This window comes from Triplophysa dalaica, chromosome 20 (genome assembly GCF_015846415.1).
Source record: "Triplophysa dalaica isolate WHDGS20190420 chromosome 20, ASM1584641v1, whole genome shotgun sequence".
NCBI classification, from domain to species: Eukaryota; Metazoa; Chordata; class Actinopteri; order Cypriniformes; family Nemacheilidae; genus Triplophysa; species Triplophysa dalaica.
Genome location: NC_079561.1, coordinates 4693636 through 4714603, shown reverse-complemented (window position 1 = coordinate 4714603; position 20968 = coordinate 4693636). Strand labels below are relative to the sequence as shown.

Below are 20968 nucleotides of genomic sequence, written 5' to 3'. Positions count from 1 at the left end.
AATAGAGCTTTAGGTCAGGTGACATGAGTTGGAGTTGGCTTCAGGAACTTTTCTGATTTCTGGTCCCGTCTAACACTATATTGCCCCGTCTTGTATATTTAACAAAGCCACAAAATATGTTTAGCTGTACTTTTCGATTACTTTCAGATCATACTATATATGTAAAACTATAAATGTTGTTGTCATTAAATCATGTATGTTTCTTGATTTCTCTCTACTATTCAGCACTCAGGAGATGCAAGCAGTCTTACAAAATGCTTTATTCAAAACAGAGAAACTCAGACAAAAGTTCACAACTGTTTATATAGGATAGATTCATGGCCAAAACACGGTATGATTTGGATCAAACATGATCATACCTCTTCTCTTCAAGAAACAAAAACAAGACTTGATTTGATTTGTCAATTTAACAGTTTCTTTAAACTATGAGGGTCACTAACAGACAAGTTGCTGTCTGTCTACTGTAAATCCATTGTCGAGATATACTTCCTTATACTTCAAACTCTGACTAATGCCTCATCTTTTTTGTTGTTATTTCACAAAACAGATTATAGTATGAAAAGAATAATTATGCAGAAAAATAAATGAAAAAATGAAAGAAAGCTGAACTTTTTCCATTTATTATCTAGGAGACTGAACCCCATTTCTCGCAAAATTCCCAAGAACATGTGAAGCGGACCATGTAGTCCTGACAGAAACTGTCTTCCTGTTGCTTATTCACACAGACAAAGCCTTTAAATGGGTCATACCTGTAGAAAAACAGCAAATGTTTGTAAACAACATTTACACAGAGAAGTTAAATCATGTGCAAAGAAAAGATTTTGAAGATCTGGAATCTTCCTTGTTCTGTTCGTAAATAGTAGTACATTATGTCTGTTTGACATAATATCAATCATACTTAAAAATGCATCTATATCGTTTTTGATTTGAACCAATAAAATAAAGAAGTTGTTAAATATCTAAACTACCATTATAATATATAAAGAAATCATGTTATTGAAACATTAAAAAAAGAAGCATGGCAACGTTTAGTTGTGAAATTAATACAATGACATACTTTGTGTACATATCATATTTTCTAAAACAATTCTACTCATCAACTGATTGATTTTGTAAAGATTGACAAATAAAATAACATTTTCAAGTTCATGGACTTACTTGAAATGTTACCATAGCTTGTGATATAAAATTTGAATTGCAATTGTTTTACTTACACTTGGAAGATGTTTCCTGTTTGGGAAGCTGGTTGGCCAGAGACGGTCTGAACCTCAATTGCAATTGGATCAGGACATATTAACCCAGGATACTCTTTGAGAAGATCAGACAAAAGCTCGTGGTCTCCTTCACCACTGGGATCATCACGATCAAACCACTGGGTGGTACATTCTGGAATATTATGCAGAGGAAAATCATATAATATATAAATTCATATTAAAATCATCTTATAAAAGGATGATAAGAAGCATGTATCATTAGAAAGTTGAATAGGATAGAATAAAATGAAATATTCAAATTAATGATTACAATGTTTAGTTCTAAATTATTATTTGTAAATGATTATAGTGCTTTCCTTTGTTATTCTTTGTATCAGTTCTTATTTCCTATTTCAATTTAACTCAACAGACAATTCAATGATATTGTAAACAGGAGCTTTTCAGCTACAAGGTTACACATTTTTTTCAATGAGTGCAGTTTGTATTTATTTATATCACTTGCGTGAACAAAACTTCTCTGGGCAAGTGAAGCGCACTCTATAGTCAGCACACTTCATTTCTTTTTGGTCTGCATTTACACATGCAAACCCATGACTGGCATTGTTTCTTCAAAACAAACAAATGCAATTTAATCGAAAGAAACCATTTCTATTTTAACATATTTCAAATGTTAAGCTTGTGCTATGTAAAATCTGTATTGCAATTGTTTTACTTACACTTGGAAGATGTTTCCTGTTTGGGAAGCTGGTTGGCCAGAGACGGTCTGAACCTCAATTCCAGTTGGATCAGGACATATTAACCCAGGATACTCTTTGAGAAGATCAGACAAATACTCGTAGTCTCCTTCACCACTGGGATCATCAAAATCAAACCACTGGGTGGTACATTCTAAATTATTATGCAGAGGATGAAAAGAAGCACATATCAGCAAAGAGTTGATCTACATAAATATTAACTAATATTTCAGACTTACTTAAACAGGCGCCACCCAGAAGACCACTGACAAGCAGCATACATGCTGCAAATACTTTGATGATCATTTTGCTATTTATAACAGTGTTAATCTGCTAAAAAAAGAAATATTACACTAAACCTTTTTGAATAATTATTTTAGCAATTTTATTCAATGAGAGAAGTACTGCAGACATTTTACATAACCCATAAAAATAAAACATATATTATGTTATATAGATATAGTTCTTTGTTATATCATATTTTTCGAACGTTAACTTTAACCTCTGTTGAAATCTATTCAGGCAAAAAGCTTTGATTTATTAACTTACCTATGAAATCAACAAGCAAGGTGAGCTGCTTAACCCAAGTGCAGATCTTATTTATAATGGAACAAAAGATTCAAAATCAAGGTCCTTCATCCTTATCCGCACCCAAGCAACTAAACCAGTTTCCAAGTGATTAAAATCTGTTAATGAGGAGGATGTTTGAGTGTCAAATCACACTTATATTTATGTGCGTTAAGGGATAATCTGCAAAAGAATAAACCTTCTGTCATGAATAACTCACCCAAAAGGTGTTCTTGTTGCTGCATAAAATGAAGATTGAACTAGTTGGATAGCAATTCAAAAAGCTTTTTTTGCACATGCTGGCATAAATGCACATTAATCATAGCTGTTCTTATTATAAAGTGATAACGAGAAATCCCCAAATAAGTCACTTCTTCATTATCACTAGCACTAGATATTAGTTTAAGTTTACAAATTATTCTGTGATGAGATAATATTTTTGGCCAAGACCCCCCCAAAAAACAGAAGACAATACTCAATGTTTGATGAAATAAATAACACTGATAATCTTTATTGAAATAGTCTTAGGACATTTTTAATGTGCCTAAATTTAGTAAATACTAAACAAGCTTTATCAGTACCTTCAAGCTTGGATGTTGAAAAAATATTTTAGTCTCTTCATGTAAAGCCAGATTGTATTCAATGGTGTTAAAACAAGGCCTGTACATGGACTATATAGACAGTTGTAGGATATCTAACTCATATAAAGACCTGTATATTATTTATTTTACTTGAATTATTTGTTTGTGTTGTGTTGTTTTACAAAGTGTTGTCATTGTGTTGTTTTAACCTGATGTCTTTGTGAAAGCAACGTTTAATTGCGCTATATAAAATAAATGTATTATTATTAAAAATCTTACTGGATTATTGCAGTTAATGGCTGCAATTTCTTAAATGTATTCATGCTCCCTGTCTGTCTCTCACATACTGTGTCATTATCCTCAGCCTATGTTAGTGATAAACACTTATCATTTGGTTAAAAAATAATATAGAATAATAGAAATGTTCGTAAATTCCTTAATAACAATATTCAGTAATAATAGTATACTGCTTTATTGAATTATGTTTGGTTTATATGTAAATCTCCTTGCCGGTGCAGGAAGGACATTTATGTAAACATGAAACTGTTAAGGATCTTATACAAGATTAAAACGCCTGCAGAATTATAATCTAATTAAGGATTAATTAAAAATAATTATGGATTTCTGATTCATAGATAAACGGGTTCCAGTCATGCTCGACCTCACGGTGTAAATTATTTTTACGGGCGTTTTTATACCTGTAAAAGATGGAATGAAGCGATATACTGTTATGACGGAATGTTGTAATAAAAAACCCTATTATACATTTTATGAGGTCCTAACGCAACATCCTAACCTGGTTATTACAATAAAAACAACAGATAAATAAATCAAGGAAAACTCGATGATTTACATTTGAATCTTTTACTGTCGTTCAAGAAAACTACAGCCATCAGGGGACGAACCAACGTTAAAAAAGCCCCTTTTTTAAGATTTGTTCCAGGCTGACCAGCTGCAACTTTACAAATTCATGTGAGATCTGGGGAGGTTTACATATATCCTAATTTCAGAACAACTGGATATTCTTGCAGTCTTGAAAAACAAAATTGATCAATACAAACGATAAAAGGAGGTGCAGTGTGCATATCACACGAAACAAATCAGCTGTGTGGTGTGCTGTAAAGCAATTTTAGGCTTCAAATCAGTGACAAAAGACAGCATCAAAAATAAACTAAAATAAAAGCAACTTTAATTTAAGCAGTAATGATTCTTTTGAAAGAAAATGAACAAACAAGGTGAAAAGGACACATGGCAACCAAAGCAAAATTTGACCCCGGTCTGGCCTATGTGGGCGAGCATGCTCATGTGAGCTTCAAGTCACAGCACAAATAAAAGATGCTTTTGACTAATACACAATAATGGAAGAGTGTGATCCCCACCCTTCATTTAAATGTAAACCTTCTATTGTGTCTCCCATCTGTTCTCAGTTTCACTTCAGCTTTGCTCATAATGCGAGCTGCAAGAGATTCTGGACTGCCTGCTTGACCCAATAAATCTGAACATGAAGCCGTAGAGAAGGCAGTTCTCTGTTAACCCTTCTGAGGATCTGCAAGATTATTATCGTGAAGTCATCAAACACACACAGCAGACACACTATGGAACAAAACATAGAAGCACACAATTTTCTTCCCATCTTAAAATGGCACAAGTAAGACTCATGGAAGAAATTCATAGAAATTCATGCAAAGTAGATCAGACAGTGTGGATGTGTATAGAATTACACAAGAATAAAAACAAAGACAGTACAAACAACATTCATAAGTAACACTATGTAATGTAACATTTGGGATAAAGAAAATTGTAAGAACTTCTTCTGTTCTTCTTTTTAATGTTAAACTTTTTTTTATCATTCTTCGATATTTCGAGATGCCACTCACATATGAAAACTTACTACACAAATCTAAATACTTCGATTTCAGGGTTGGCAATTGGTAAACAGCACTTTATTGTCATATAAGTTGTGACTTTTGTTAATTAAAACAAACAATAAATCCATAGAAAATAACAGAATATGGAAAATGTGATCATGTGCTTGTAGTTAGTCATGTCTGAAAATAGCACCACATAGTTGTTTTTGTTGTTTACTAGACACATTTACCAGACACAACATTGTTAAGCATATTAGTTGTGTACTTTCGTATATTTAGATGTGATCTCCCAAATAACTTCACCTGAGATGCGTAATGATGTCTTATGTGCTGTGACCTCATAGAGACCCCTTCCCAAATATCTTAGCATGCTCGCCCCCACTGGCCTCCAAAAAAAAAAGAAGGCAGCAGAGTCTTCAAGTATTAACACAGATGGGGGTGCTAAAGCATCAGACACTCAATATTAGAGCCTAAAATCTCTAGGAAACAGATGAGCAGGTTATTGTTAGTTTGCATCCCCCCACAAAAATAATATATATAGATTAATATGCTCATAAATAAAAATTCAGTGCTGTAAAAACATCGCTAATTCCATAGGATTTGACCCATCGAAGAAGGCTCATCATGTTTTGTTTTTCTCGACATACTCGTGGCTAAAAAGCTGCTGTTCGAAGTTTGTACACCGTACTGGAGCATCTGTGTTAACAGTCCTTCATTGAGCATAGAACACTGAAAACGTGAAGACTTGTTAATAATATCGTTAATTATTTCTTGTTTTTTTGGTTTAATGCGGCACAGAGCGAAGAATCCTTTCTTGTAGCTTTTTGGTTGCGTTGAAGCACCGAGAACAAGTATCAGTGTGTGTCTCTTTAATTGTGAGTAAAAAACAGTCCTGTAAGCGTCTGAGATCTTTCCCAGTGTGTGTGTGAATGAGGGATTATTTCCTGCAGTCTCTTCTATAGTGTTTAAGTTTAGTGCGTCTATGTTGAGCAGCGCTCCACGTTAATGCCCTCCTCCGCGTGGACCTGCAGGTCGATGGGTCGCGCTGGCTGTTCTCCCGGTCGTGCGTTTGTCAGCGAGAGGTTCCTCACGCAACCGGTGATGCCTGACGAGAACTTCCCACCAGTCAATGACTTCGTGTCTGGAGCGCCACCTAGAGGCCAAGAACAAACATTCTCATGTCGGATCAAATTGGACTATAGTTGTTTGATCAGTAATGGAAAAAATATTATATGATACGCACCCAGGTATATATTGCCCTTAGTGTTGACCATGATGCTACTGCCTTGTGATTGCCCACCCTGCTCAGATCCTTCATCGATCTTGATGTATCCATCTTTACCTTTTCTGTTTATCATACAAACCAAATACAAGACTTCAGCATCACATAGCATAAAGAAATAAAGATTTCATCATGTTGGTGACGTCTCTACTTTGTTTTTAATGTTGAATGTCGGAGTTCGGTGATCTTACCTGACAGCAGTGATCTTGTGCCAACGTCCATCATTGACCGGCTCTCTGGACTCAATTCGAGATTCTCCGCTGCCAAGCTGATAACTTCAGGTGGAAAAAAGACCATGTTATGTTTTGGCTGGGTTGTTGTATCTCATGTCCATTGGATATATTTTTACATATTATCAGCAATGTGGAGCATTAATGCTTATTTTTCCAAGAAAATGACAACCTCACTAGGGTTTATATAACATAAATATCTGGTTTACAGCTGCCTGGTTTTGTAAATTCTCTCATTCTACTTTATATTTAAGTATAAAAACAGCCTTGAATATAAATGTATCAAATACTTACACCAAAGAAATTTGGGTGTGTTCTTCAAAAATACTTTTTACTATGTTGTATCTTATTTTCTGTGTCCAATAAACGCTATCTCTAAAGAGATGTTTTGACCCTATATCACATAATTGGTATAGCATGATAGATAGCAAATAGATAAAAGACTAGAAGCTATGTCCTCATTCTTTTCCAAAATATTGGTTAAAATAGCTAACTTGTGTCGAGAGTGAATTTATTGACAGTCAACAATGTTACACATATATTATGGTTGCAAACTTTTCAAAGAAGTTTATGTTGTGTTTATGAAAATGTATTTCTAAACAAACAGTGTGCTCATGTAACTGTTCAAATAATGTCAACTAAGGTACCCTCCAACTAGTCAACAGAATAAAAATGTAAAGTATTTAAGGGGGTTATGTAAGGACCTGCTTGTATTTGAGTAAAAATAATTCTTCACATTACATTTTAACTTTTGAAAAATATTTTCAAATACCAAATGTAACCATACCTGCAATTATAGACGTTTACATCGGACACACACACCTGACCCGAAGTTAACTTCCAGTCTGTGTTTGGTTATCTATCGGTCTGGCTACTAGTATAACAATTTATTTGATATATCATTTCTATTCATATTTTATTGTATATTAATTGTATTAAATTGAATTGAAACCCGTCAACAGTTATTCATTCTTTGCAAAGGTCTACCAAAAGCTAAGTTAAGGCCCATGATGTTTGTTTATGTTGAAACGCTCAAACCGTTAGTTGAATGATCTGGCAACAGTCTCCTAAACCAAACGACTTAAAATCATCCTAAAATCATGTATAACTAACCATTTTTACCAGAATTAAACACCTATTTATAATGTTTAGGTTACTGTAGCTAAGTAAGAAGACAAATTCACAGTAGTGGAAATGCTTACTCACTCACCTAAACACAACATGTCCGTTTTGTAAACCAAGACTTATAAAGTCTTTGCCCTTTCCTTGGTCTCCTAGTTCCTGAAAGTGTTTTCAATGGAAAAATGAAGTCAGTCTCTCATATGCGTCATTGGGAGGGAACACAAATGTTACTGCGGGCCAAGTGGGTCACACAATGTACACATAAATAAAAAATAGCCGTGTTATTCAATCAGCCAAAAATCCTGCCCACCCTCAAACTTTATTACAGTATTGTGTGTGAAAAAAAGCATTCATAAAAACGCTTTCATCTTCCTTCAAAGTGTGAGATACTCAAAAGTCCTGAATTAATAATTAACTTAAATGTGCTAAACTGTTGCAGTCACCCAGATGGAAAAGCAGGTGACACGTGCAAATACTAAAAGATAAAGTGAAATCTCATTGATGATCTCTGAGCATGTTATGTTATGTACTAAACTAAAGTAAAATACACGGCAGCCAATGAATCACCCAGTGTTTATATCAAATAAAATACACTGGGATCCATCAAAGATTTATTATATATTGGTTATTAAAGTGCTGAAAGGTTAAAATCCTTGCTTAAAGGTTGCATTGCATTACAGCGTGCTCATCTAATACAATGCTTCATCCATAAAAACTGTAATGTAGTCATACATGTGTGGGGTGGATACCTTTCTACTAGCATGATTCTTATGGACGCTTAAAGCGCCTGCGGTCTCCTGAGAAGGATGAAGGTGAGTTAGCCAGGCAAACATGCAGTGCAGCCATTAAAAACATGCAGAGTAGTCACAACAGCATATTCCATTTAATTTCAAGTAATTTCATCCACACCTTTTCCAAGCGCTTCATTCATTTTCAGTAAATTAAACTGTATTATTACTGTATTATATTACATGAGCCATATAAGTTATCAATTGTAACGTGAGTGTATGTGTCATGAGATCCAGTAAGAGGTGCAAATGTGCAACATACCACTCCCTGCCACAGGATGAGGCCGTCCCTAGAGACGGAGTTGATCTCTAACTCAATGGTTTCTGGAGAATTAGGGGCACTTAAACAAAACAGAAAGATATCCTTAAAGGGACAGCTCACCCCAAACAGGAAAAGTTTTAGTACACTAGTTTACACGTTTTTCTTGTGGTGCATTAGTACAATGTGAATAGTTGTGTATTTTAACGTTTATTCTGGATGAATGCCTTGCCCCATAGACTTTCATTGAAAATGCATCTCTGCTCATCTTATTTTATTACCAGAATTTAACAAATATATTTGTTTTTGTGGAATAACTTGAATTAGACACATTGGTTGAAATGAATATTAAAGCCAGTTACGTTCAAGCCAAAGACACATTTAATTTTTTTTGCACTTTTTCTAATATAAGATCTCACCTTCGTGGAAACATGGGTTTCGGAAGGGCGAGATACCCATCATCATGAAAATATGCAGAATGTTCGATGGGAGAATCTGCAAAAGATAACCCAAAGTGACTGTTGAGAGTATTATACTGCCACCCTGTGGAGTTTCAGCGAACTACAGGACAAAGACACCACAATCAAAGAACACAATTGAACTCTCATTTGTTAAAATACTATTTGTTTCCTTGCAAATTTTGAAATTATTAACCTTAAAACCTCCCACAAGATTACATATAAGACTTATATACAATTACATTCAGTATATAAGAGATGTATATTACAATAAATGCAAATGAATGCATATACACAGAAGAAACATTCCTGTTGAAGTGACATTCACAGTAAGAAACAACATTACACATTCCACAAAAGCATTCACTTGATCCGTGTGATAACAGCAGAACCTTCAGGCAGTTCGGTGCTTACCCATAAGTACCTCATGCTTTCTTTATTCATTGTTTCCGGCCTCAAACTCACCTGTTCGGCCACCTCAAGTGCAGACATTCACTGGTTAGTAACGAATAACATCTGTTTGTTCAGATTGTGAGGACATTTTACAGACTTTTACGTTGGAGACGAGAGTCGAAGTGGAAAGATGTTTGTTGTTGTTTGCGCAATAAAGAGAGAGAGTTTAAATGAGTGACAAAGATAAACTGTAGTGAGATGTGGAGTGACCGGCCAGACATAACACCTATGGAGATGCTGAAGAGGAATTCTATGTATCCGTCACAACCATCACCTGTTATTTAAGACATAGAATTCCCCTTTTTAATTTAGAATCCCCTTTAATTCACATTTATAAACTTCATAGAGGACACACAGAGTAAACATCGATTTAGGAAACACATTATTTCAGGAAGACATTTACAAGGCGCTGTTTATGTATCATATAGCCTACAAACACTTCCAGAGACAATGTCAAGTAGTCTACCTAAAGATATTCCTACATTTAATCTTTATTCAGACGGTGCAAAAAAGATGATTTTGTTTTTTGTTTTGTAAACGATAAATAAGTACATAAAAAATCTAAAGAAGATGCAAAGATCTCGCCCTCAGAGAGTGCATCTTCAACCAAGTTTATTTTTCTTTAGTTTAGTTTTGTTGTAAATGTTTTTTATGCACTAAACAACAAATAAACCCAATCGAAAATATATTCTCTGAAAATAAGTTCCAAAATAACATCTTACTTCACTAGACCAAAATACAATGCATGAATAAAAATACTCGAACATTTGCTCGACTTTGCCTCTGATGGTGCTATTAAAGAGATAGTTAACCCAAAAAGAACATTTCTGACATCATTTACTCACCCTCGTGTAATTTCAAAGCTGTTTGACTTTCTTTCTTCCCCAGAACACAAAAGAAGATATTTTGAAGAACGTTGTTAACGGGCCCCCATTCCCTTGCATTGGTTTTGTGTCCATAAAACATTCTAGCGCTGTGCGGTTACCAACATTCTTCAAAATATCTTCTTTTGTGTTATGCAAAAGATACAAAATCATACAGATTTGAAACGTCAAGAGGGTTAGTCAACAATGACACAAATAAGATTTTGGGGTGAACTGTCCCTTTAAATAAGCAGTACTTTTATCGCCATGTAACAAGACTCCCAAAATAAAGTGCTTCATTTCACATTTTCCTTCATTTTTCCATTGTAACAGTTTGTTGTTGTTTATCGGTGGTGTTAGACGGGCTGAGGGCCCTGAGGTGGACACTTTCCCCTGGTTAGTGACGAGCGTGTCAGGCAGACTGTAGTCATACTGTACCATTTGCCCCACTACCCTCCAAATTCCATAGCTGCTGGGAGACGCTGGACTCCTGCCCTGTGTTTGTGGGATATAGCCATGAGAGTTCAGGGGTGAGATACATTCACACATGGCCGACACGTCACTGCTGGATGACGTTAGGCAGTTTGAATGATGTTGCCATGACAAGCTATGGAGAATAATTTCCCCTCTGGCGCGGTACGGTGAATCACTTACAGCTGGGGTTCAGTTTTAATGTAATAGAGCTATGAGGAAATGCCTTTATTACCACTGAGAGAGACAAGGATTATAAAATAGGGAAATAGGGAAAACTTTGTCTAAAAAACAAAGAGTCTCAAGTATATGCTTTATATGGTAGATCTTATCTGAATGTCATAAATGATGATGTCACTTTGGATAAAAGTAGCTGATAATTATATACAATGTCATTGAGGAAAATAGATAAACATTGTTCTACTCAAGTAAAAAGTGTTATACAAAAAGGTTCACACCCCACACATAAGCAGCATAAGATCGCTGTGAATTGAAATACTGGAGCAAACTTTTCAACAATATAAAAGTACCCTTAATCTTTAAGTGTAAATGCAAGTAGTTTAATATAAGACTTTCTGTTTATTAAATCTGACCGACGGTTTGAGCAGTAAATTTAGATTCTGTTTTGTGTAGATTATTGACCATTTCTTTGTTAATGCAACCTTGCAAATTCTAGACCGTCAGATTTGTAGAGAATCTCAATAGCTGACTCCTGACAGCTGCTTATGCATGCGGTGTGAAAAAGGCCTAAAACATACAGAGAAATAACAAAAACATCTGCCTGATGTACCAACCTTTTTCACAGTGTCGGCCTGTGTAGCCAGCAGGGCACACGCAGTGTTTATCAACACAGCTGCCACCGTTCTGACACTGATACGATACCCGACAGGCATCCCTTACTATTTCACATCTCTCACCTGAAAACAATGAGAAATATAAACGTTTAAAAATCTGCTTCATCTGTAGCTTCTATTCGTTCCAGTTTATCAAAATTATAGGTCACGTCTATAAACGTTTATAATCTCTAAATTTGTCCTTTATAAAAGAGGGAACTGACAATTATCAGAATTGTCAAAAAAGGTTCCCCTTGTGTTTATAAAGCGAAAAAAAAACATCAGGAGTCAAACTAAAGACCTTACAACCACAAGCAGATAATGCTAACCATGCCACTGTCCTAACATCGGTCAGCACATTTATATTTAAAGGCTTCTCTCCCAAAATGTGTCTATGATAGAAGGGGAACGCATCCTGATGGCTGAGAAAGTCATTGTCAGATAACGTTCCTCATGTGTTCCCCAAGACAGAAAATTCCCATGTGTCTCTAGTTTAAACTGTTGACCATTTACCCTCCAACAAGAAGGTTCTGTGATTTTTCGCCTGCTTTCCATCATAGCGTGGGCAAAGTATCCTGAAAACTACTAATGTAACTGTCGGATAAGGTTCCCTTATGTTTTATAATAGAAAAAACGTATAAGAATTCTATGCAGAACTACAACCAATGTCATGTCAAGCACAAACTAAAAATGCTAAGCACTAGGTCACTGAGCCTATTTTGGTTGGAATTTTCATATATTTAGTCTCAAAATCAGTTAATCATAATAGGGGGAACACATCCTGATGACTGAGAATGTCACTGTCAGATACTGTTCCCCATGTGTTCCATAAAATAGAAAATCAAAAAATTTCTTCATATATTGTTGTGAGGGCCCTGAAGTTAAAAGTGGTCAGATCTACTTATTCATTTAGTTTGAAGAAAATGTTCTCTGGAATGTAGTTATTGCATGATGATCTTAAACCTTAAATAATGACTCACCCTCATATCCCTCTGGACAGAGACACTGGTACTCATACTCAAAACTGGCCATACAAGTGCCTCCATGCATACAAGGCCTGTGGTCACACGGGTTGTCAACTTTACACTGACTGATGGCTCTGCTCTCAATAAAGCTGTATGAAAGATCCATCTTCTTTCCATTTATGAAGACCTATAAAGCAAACATGGTGAGGGGGATAAGCTGATCTCAAATTGACCTTAGGTTGAAAAAGTACACTTTAAGTCAAGTACATCAAAAACATTTCATCAGATTGTCTTGAAAGACTAACCTCGCCTATGCATCCATCAAACAGCATGCTAACATTTGCAGGTTTAGGCAAGATGTCCATGCTGGGCACTCCTCCCAGATACATTGGCGTGTGGATGTTAAGACCTTGGGCTTTTCCAGGAGAGGATCGTGTGATCTCCCGGGCATTGTCAACCTTTAAGGATCCGTCCTTATCGAGCCGCTCCGCCACCACACGATGCCATTCACCGAGAGACAAGGGCTCTTGACTGCGCAAAATACCCTGACCTGAAAACATGGAGAGGAACCTGTTGTTCAGCCTGCACAGCTACTGTAGGAGATCCTGGGACGATATATGACACGTTCAGTTTGGTGTTCCATTAGATTTCTTAAAGCATTTGCAGCACAAATCCCTTGTTTTGTTGCGAGAGCTATTAGATGTCTTAAGATGTACCATTCGTTAAAATTGTGTCAACCAAGAGATCAATTTAACCCTTTCTGAATCACTATTTATCTGATCAACTCTCACCTGTTCCAAGCTCATAACGGAACTCAACATGTCCATTCACCATGGACACCGCTACAAAGTCCTCCACTTTCACCTTCTTGCCACCAGAGAAGAACATCAAACCATCTGGATCCAAAGGCTTGAACACCATCTCAATGCGGAGGTCATTGTGAATATTAGTGAGAGGAGGATAGGCAATATAAGAGTCTTCTCCATCAAACAATGGTGTCGTTACCAGAGTACCTGAGATAGAGATGAATACGACAATAAGTGCACAAACAGACCTTGAAGAGGACTTCTCAGTTGATCATCATATATTGAGCTTTACCAGCCATGCATTTGTCTCCAGATTTGCCCAGGTGACATCGGCAGTCGTAGCCCGAACCATTGGGCCGGTTAATGCAGGTGGCATCTGGTCCACATGCATCTGTTGTGTTTAAGGGAAGAATTATGAATAACATTTTTGAAGTCGATCAATGAAATAAAGTTTAAGTTCGCATACTAACCTGTGTGGCAGTGCAGGGAGGAGTGATGCTGACAGTTGCTGCCTGTGTATCCTCTCTGACATCTGCATTTGTAGAGACTGGCTACTGAATCTTCACAAATGCCACCACGCTAAAACCAAAATCAACAATCTTTTGATTCTTCATTCATATTTTAAAATAAATGAAGAAATAAAATTGCATTGTAGGAAATATACATTTAAAAAGCATTTATTTGTAATACATAAAACACACTTTCAGCCATGTTTCTATTTACAAACTACAGAAAAAGGTCTAGTAGTAATAATTTTGTTGGTAAGGGGTTAACCTGACAGGGACTGTCCTTGCATGTGGGACAGTTTGAAACTCCAGTGGAACTTTTGTCGAGATCCTTGAAAATGACTTCATCGCCTTGAATCGTTAGCTGCTTGATACAACCTTGAGTCAACAAAACCAAACATTAGTAAAGACAGGAATGTTGAACCTGATCCTTACCTTACTTCACTAAATACAAATGGAACAAAAATATAAGATGATTCTTACCGACAAATCCCGTCTTAATGCCTGCGGTTTTGGCGAGCATAGTATAATTTGGATAACCACCCACAAACAACTCCTCATTCAGATCCAAGCCCTTGAATTTTCCCTGCATGGACACAGCATGTGTTTTACGTGTGCTTTATTGACATTTTGTCTTACAATCGGTAATATGAGATGGTAACAGGACAGCACTGGGTAAAATGTACCTGCGAGGTTCCATTAACAGGAGCTTCTCCATCCACAACAAGAGAGCCGTGTGTCAGGTTCCTATAGATTTCAACTGTGTGGAACTCACCCAGTTTAATACCAGTGGGGTATCGAATGGTAGCCATCCCTGAACCAACATCAAACCTATGCAATGTAAAGAAAGAGGAGAGAAAAGGTTTTCTCAGTAATCCAAACTTTAGCACAATGCTAACAGTCTGTTATTCTTAAGATTAATAGTCAATAAATATTAAAACACACCTGAACTCAGGACGGCCACCCACCAGCCCAAAAGATATAAAATCTGCACCAGAGGTTCTCTTCTGTCCATTATATATGATCATACCTGCACATAAAAATGAAAAGGTTTCAACTACAGAGCTTCCTAACGCACACAACGATAAAGCCTCAGCATTTTATGTCTTTGTAAGGCCGAGCATGCTGGGAATGAAGCTGCTGGCCTGTATGACCACATTTAGCAACTCATATTGCCATATCGATGCCAACACAAGCCACATGCGTGGACACATGCCATGACTCTGCCCTGCCTCTATCACATGGGCATATCGAGTATGAAATGTTGGGGCAGAACAAACCAGTGGTTCTCAATTGGTGGCCCCAGTGGATTGTGGGTCAGCTGGTAGAGCAATGCGGGTGGGGTTCGACTCCTTATATATCTTGTAAAATATTGGTTCCGAAGCAAAACCAGTTAAGAACCACTGGTACTGGCCATGCTTCTGGGTTATTAGTCACAAACCGTCATTCAAAATGAGTAACTTACAAGCTAGCTGAAAGTTGATTTAAAAGTCTTATTTGCGTATGATTCATTTAGCAAAATCTTAAAGATGTACCATGACCTATGTACAGAGCTGGGTAGATTACTTATGAATAGTAATGAGTTACTGATTAAGGATTACATGCCAAAATTTGTAGTTAGTAACGTAATATCTTACATAACACATTTTTGGATTACATTTAGATTACTTTTGATTTAAATTTTATTTGATGTTAGATATATTGAAGCAGGATTATTTTGTACTATTTTGACTGATACATAGAGGAAAAATATTTCATTCTTTATCACCAACTAGAGCCTCAACATTATTTTAAAGTAAAGTACGGAAAAAATACTAACACTCATATAACTTGTTGTTAGTGTTTACAATAGTTTTCCCATGAGTTCCTTAAAAATGAAAGGGTGTCTATTAAGGGTAAGACAAGATCTTGTGCCACAATATCTTGCAAGATTCAAATGTGACAAGATTTTTTGTCAAGGTCTTGTGATATTAGCATGAACGAATTTGAAATTAGTATTGAAGATGCCCTGCCACTTTCAAATCATATAATAATTCATAAAAATAGACGTAAAATTACATCAATTTATGCAAATTCTCAAAATGCCCCTATTTTGCAATTTCGGTTGAATAAAATATTTTTTTCCCTATATTTCATCATTGAGGAATACTTCATTTTTTTTATTTTATATCGTCTTGTTCTTGTGAACCCAATCTTGTGTCTCGTCACATCACTAGTGTCTATACATCCAGCCATCGAATGCTAAATGCCGCTCCATTTAGCATCTTTGTGCGATTCTAAACCCCTCCCCTCATAGCCGGAAAAAGCTTGAAGAATCACAAACATATAAGTGGTAGGTATGTTTATTATCAAAAATCAAAAATGTAGGGAAAATCACTGAACTGTAAACAACCTACTGCCCTTCTGTGAATAATATGTAATCATGTAATCCATAAAAAGTAACTGTAGTCCGATTACCAGTAATGTAAATTGTAGTTTACTCTAATAACAAGTAGTTGATTTTTGGAATCTGATTACGTAATCCAGATGACATGTAATCCGTTACCTCCCAGCTCTGCCTGATGAATATCATTTGGCAAAAAGATCAAATATAATTTGACTTTCTCTGCAGAATATGGTTCTAGAAATAAATATTACAAATCTTAAGATGTATACTGACAAACACATACTGGAAACCAGTTTATAGAGCAGCACAATGTGTAAACGCATCAGTGGGTTCATGATAATATTCATATATCATGCTACGAACCCAACGGCAAGCAGAAAAGCCTCAACGAACATTATACTGTCATGCCTGCATATGTTCATAAGTGCCACTTTCTGATCGGGTAACAGCTTTTGTGACGAAGAGTGGGCGCCTCCTGCCACAAGATTATTAAATCCTGAAACAAGTGCACCCACATTCTCAGTCAAGCAACCAGACTCACCGGCATATAAAATGAGCCCTTCATACCAAAGAGAGATGAACAAGGGTGAAGAACAAAAGGAGAGAAGAGTTTACACACAGGAAACAAACATTTCAATGAATCTAAACGTAGATCACAAAATTGATTTTAAAAAGTGGTCTTAAACACCAGTTGTAATAGTGGTCATTGTATTTAAAGGAACAGGAAACAAAAAATGGTGAGTCTTTTACTCATCCTTATCATTCCAAACATGCATGAATTTATTTGCACGAACTATAAATGATGCTATCCTGCATAATATCCAAGCTGCTCTTTATTTCCAATATAACCAAAAATGAAGGGTGACCATAAATGACTGGTCGCCGTCCACTTGAATTGTTTTGGGGGAAAAGTTGCCTTGAAAATCCTCCTCATGTGTTGCACACAAGAAATAAAGTCATACAGGTTTGGAATTGCACGTGTCATTTGGTTGAACTCCTCCTTTAACAGACGCACCACAACCTTTAAATGATGCAAGTGTGCATGCATACTGCTATTCTGAGTATCCTACCGTCAACATTGTCCGGCCTGAAGGTTATTTTAATGCCAAATGCATTGTAGGAGTTTTTGATGGTGGGCAGTGTGAGGTAAGAAAGAGGCTCCTGGGTAAAATAGGGCATCACTCTCTCTGTAAAACCATAAAAACACAGTAACACAGTTATTGGTAGAGATACAAAAGGGGAACATCCATCAAATAAACTACAATCGGCCTTCAGAAGCAGTAATAATAATGCAGAGCTCAGGAACACTATTATCATATCTTGATAATTCTTGATATTTAAAATTTTAGCATAATTAGTATTGCATATAGTATTTATAATAATTAAGGTTTAAGAAAAGCAGTGCTCCCTATTGAGCAACACTTGAACTCAAACTGTTTTAGGATGACTCCAGTATGACTTACAGTAACCAGGAGTGCAGCTACACCCTAATTAAAGTAGAACTGCAATATATAGAATATGTTTTTAAAAACCAAAACAATATACAATGACACAGATAAAAATGAAGTTTCCATCAGTGAGGCACAATTACAGACAAGCAGTCCCGTAACTACAGATCTACAGCAGAGAAACTATGTGATTACAGATACAACTGACGGATGAAAGACGTAATATTGCGTAACATGTCTTTGAAAACTAACCATGAACATGGAGTCTGGTGAAGGCCTCCACTTTGCCCTGCTTATTGGCAGCTGTGCACACGTACGTCCCAGAGTCTGAATGTGTGACCGCAGGAACTGTCAGTACATGTCCATCCTGTCGGCACTTGGGCGGCAACTCGTTCTCTTCCTGAAAGAGATTTATGTAGTGTATAATATATAGAATAAAGTCTGTATGGCCAAAGGAAGTTTTTTTGCTTAGATGTTGCATTTTAAAAGATCAGGAGTTTTGATGGTGTTCTCGGTTGTGTTTTATCAAAGTATCAATTTAGTTTCAAATGTTTCTAGACTATTTTTAAAATACACGAAAAGTATGAAGCTGTAAAATAATTGTATAGGTAAAATCTAGGCAGATTTGTGACCCTGGACAACAAAACCAGTCTTATGGGTCAATTTTTCAAAATTGAGATTTTTACATAATCTGAAAGCTGAATAAATAAGATTTTATTGATGTATGAGTTGTTAGAATAGGTAGATAGCTGGCTGAGATACAACCGTTTAAACTCAGGAATCTGAGAGTGTAAAAAAATCTAAATAGTGAGAAGATTGCCTTTGAAATTCTAAATCAGGGGCACTGTGGCAGGCCATCAACTTACAAAAATAAAGTTTTAATATATTTAGGGTAGGACATTTACAAATATCTTCATGAAACATGATCTTTACTTAATATCCTAATGATTTTTGGTATAAAAGAAAATAATAACAATAATTTTGACCCATACATTTTGTCTTTTACTAAAAATGTTCCTGTGCTACATAAGACTGGTTTTGTGATCCAGGGTCACATTTGATGAATTTGGTTTTTAGTTCATATTAAAACCTTCTTTGATGCAAAAATTCTGGTTCAATGCAGAAGCAGATCTCTACTGAAACTAATGGAGAGATTTATGAGACTTCTAGGTCCTTTTAGGAGTAATATCTGAGTAAGTTTCTGTTTGCATCAAATTTTCTTCTAATGCTATTGATGTTTAGGAAACATAGTTGAGATATTAAAGAGACCTCAACTGTTATTTTTCCTTCTTAACATGTAAGGGAAGTAAACAGCCTTGAATCAAAATGTGTAGAAACAAAACTATATCCATCTCTATATTTTTCTTATTTTGTTATATTGTGAAGAAAGTTTTAGTATTGTTTAGTCTTTTTAGCCTCAACAGCATTTTCCAAATTATTGAGTTACCTTTGACCATGTGATGGTTGGAACGGGATATCCGGATGCTATGCAGGGAAATATGGCATCAGAGCCAACGGTCACTTCTTTTGTCTCGGGCTGTGCAGCAATCTGGGGCAGCGCTACAATATACATAGATCTCCTCATTATGATGAATCAGAGTTTTCGTACAGAACTTCAGCACACCAAACTCCCCCCCCAAAAAACATTCAATTTGGGTTTAGTACTAAACTATGTCCTCACATTGGATATTGAGGGCCACCTGGGATTGCACCGATCCCACATTATTGGTTGCTGTACATCGGTACTGTCCTGCATCTGCCTCAGTCACTTGCTCAATCCTCAGAATGTGCCCCTTAACCACCACATGATCGGGAAGAGAGCCTCCCACCTTACTCCACCTCACTAAGGGCTCAGGGTCACCGACAGCATGGCATTCAAACTCCACCGAGTTCCCCACCATCACCGTCTGCACCGATGTGCGTACATTGATCATCACTTTTGGGAGAGCTGTGAAGAGAGAGAGAGCATAAGGTCTTATTTTACATGTTAATAACCAAAGATTCTGAATCAAATTGGATGTGTTCAGGGACCTTGAATGCTGAGTTTGGCACTGTCCTGAGCCTGTCCAAACAGACTGCTGGCTCTGCACGTGTATATTCCCTCATTGCTTTGCTGGAGGTTCTCGATTCTGCTCATGTTTGAATAAACATCACGAAGAATGAAAAGAAATTCAGATAAAATCACATCAAATGAATTGAAGTCCTGTTCTTTTTTCTTAGACAATTTGTTATTAAATTCCACCAGGGGCACCATGTACCATTTCTATATACATATATATATATAGAAGGTTATAATATAAGTTCATTATATATAATTAAGACCTGTTTTAAGTAGTATTCAATTTAATATTTATTAGGGGGAGGGGCATTAACACCCACTTCAGATGATGTCACTCACCTGAGGACTCCATTATAAATGTGATGATTTGGTGGGAGAATCCCGCCCTCCCTGAGCCACTCAATCTCAACCTGATGGCCTCCTTTAGCAGCACATGTGAACTCCACAGCCATCCCCGGAGCCTTCACTTCTACCTGAGGAGACACCTTCACCGATAGGGGTGCTGCGGACACAGGTCAAAGGTCAAGCTAAATGACTTCATTTGTGGGACTGACACAATCACAGAGACACACAATACTCACATCGGACGGAGACTTTGGCAAACGCCTCACTCCTGCCGACAGTGTTGCTAGAGACACATTTGTATGTCCCGGCATCGTCTTCTGTGGCCAGGTTGATCTGGAGGTCTCCGCCTTGAACCTTTGCGGTAGAAGGCAAGCTGCCATTGACCTTACTCCAGTCAAAGCGCAGGGGTGGGGTGCCGTGGGTCATGCACTGCAGTCGGATTACTTCACCCACTCGCACGGACACGTCGTCGGGCAAGGAAGTGGCATAGGGTGGAGCTGCTCGGACCGGAGAAATGTCAGTTAGAGGATATCGGATAATTACAGTCGGACGATGTTAGAGATCTTTACAAAAGCAGGAAAATATGCTTAAAGGAACATTTCACACGAAAATGAAAATTTGTGCTGTTTTTAAATTGATACAAAAAACGCAAAAGAAGAGCTTTTGAAGATACAATAATAGTTGATGGGGATGCAGCAAAAAGGGTAAAGGTAGCATAAAGCATCATACA

The 20968-nt window shown here is 36.7% G+C and overlaps 1 protein-coding gene across 10 annotated transcripts in view; it reads right to left on the bottom strand.

Moving 5' to 3' along the window:
- Positions 1–4268: 4268 nt before the first annotated feature.
- Positions 4269–20968, bottom strand: part of hspg2 (heparan sulfate proteoglycan 2) — an 87509-nt gene continuing 70809 nt past the window's right edge. For 5 of the 10 annotated variants that reach the window (XM_056732792.1, XM_056732801.1, XM_056732799.1 and 2 more), the window contains 26 exons: positions 20475–20735; positions 20233–20395; positions 19866–19963; positions 19516–19782; positions 19282–19394; positions 18087–18234; positions 17457–17573; positions 16928–16945; positions 14946–15030; positions 14687–14831; positions 14484–14586; positions 14269–14378; positions 13965–14073; positions 13787–13885; positions 13480–13701; positions 12994–13238; positions 12704–12875; positions 11685–11807; positions 10858–10914; positions 9065–9140; positions 8649–8727; positions 8348–8395; positions 7687–7757; positions 6438–6521; positions 6208–6311; positions 4269–6117 (listed from right to left, as the gene is read on the bottom strand). In XM_056732792.1, coding sequence (XP_056588770.1) covers positions 5945–6117; positions 6208–6311; positions 6438–6521; positions 7687–7757; positions 8348–8395; positions 8649–8727; positions 9065–9140; positions 10858–10914; positions 11685–11807; positions 12704–12875; positions 12994–13238; positions 13480–13701; positions 13787–13885; positions 13965–14073; positions 14269–14378; positions 14484–14586; positions 14687–14831; positions 14946–15030; positions 16928–16945; positions 17457–17573; positions 18087–18234; positions 19282–19394; positions 19516–19782; positions 19866–19963; positions 20233–20395; positions 20475–20735 — 3290 coding nt within the window. In that variant the 3' untranslated portion in view covers positions 4269–5944. The remainder of the gene's footprint in view (positions 6118–6207; positions 6312–6437; positions 6522–7686; positions 7758–8347; positions 8396–8648; positions 8728–9064; positions 9141–10857; positions 10915–11684; positions 11808–12703; positions 12876–12993; positions 13239–13479; positions 13702–13786; positions 13886–13964; positions 14074–14268; positions 14379–14483; positions 14587–14686; positions 14832–14945; positions 15031–16927; positions 16946–17456; positions 17574–18086; positions 18235–19281; positions 19395–19515; positions 19783–19865; positions 19964–20232; positions 20396–20474; positions 20736–20968) is intronic. The other 5 variants (XM_056732800.1, XM_056732802.1, XM_056732794.1 and 2 more) reach the window with 4 other exon arrangements.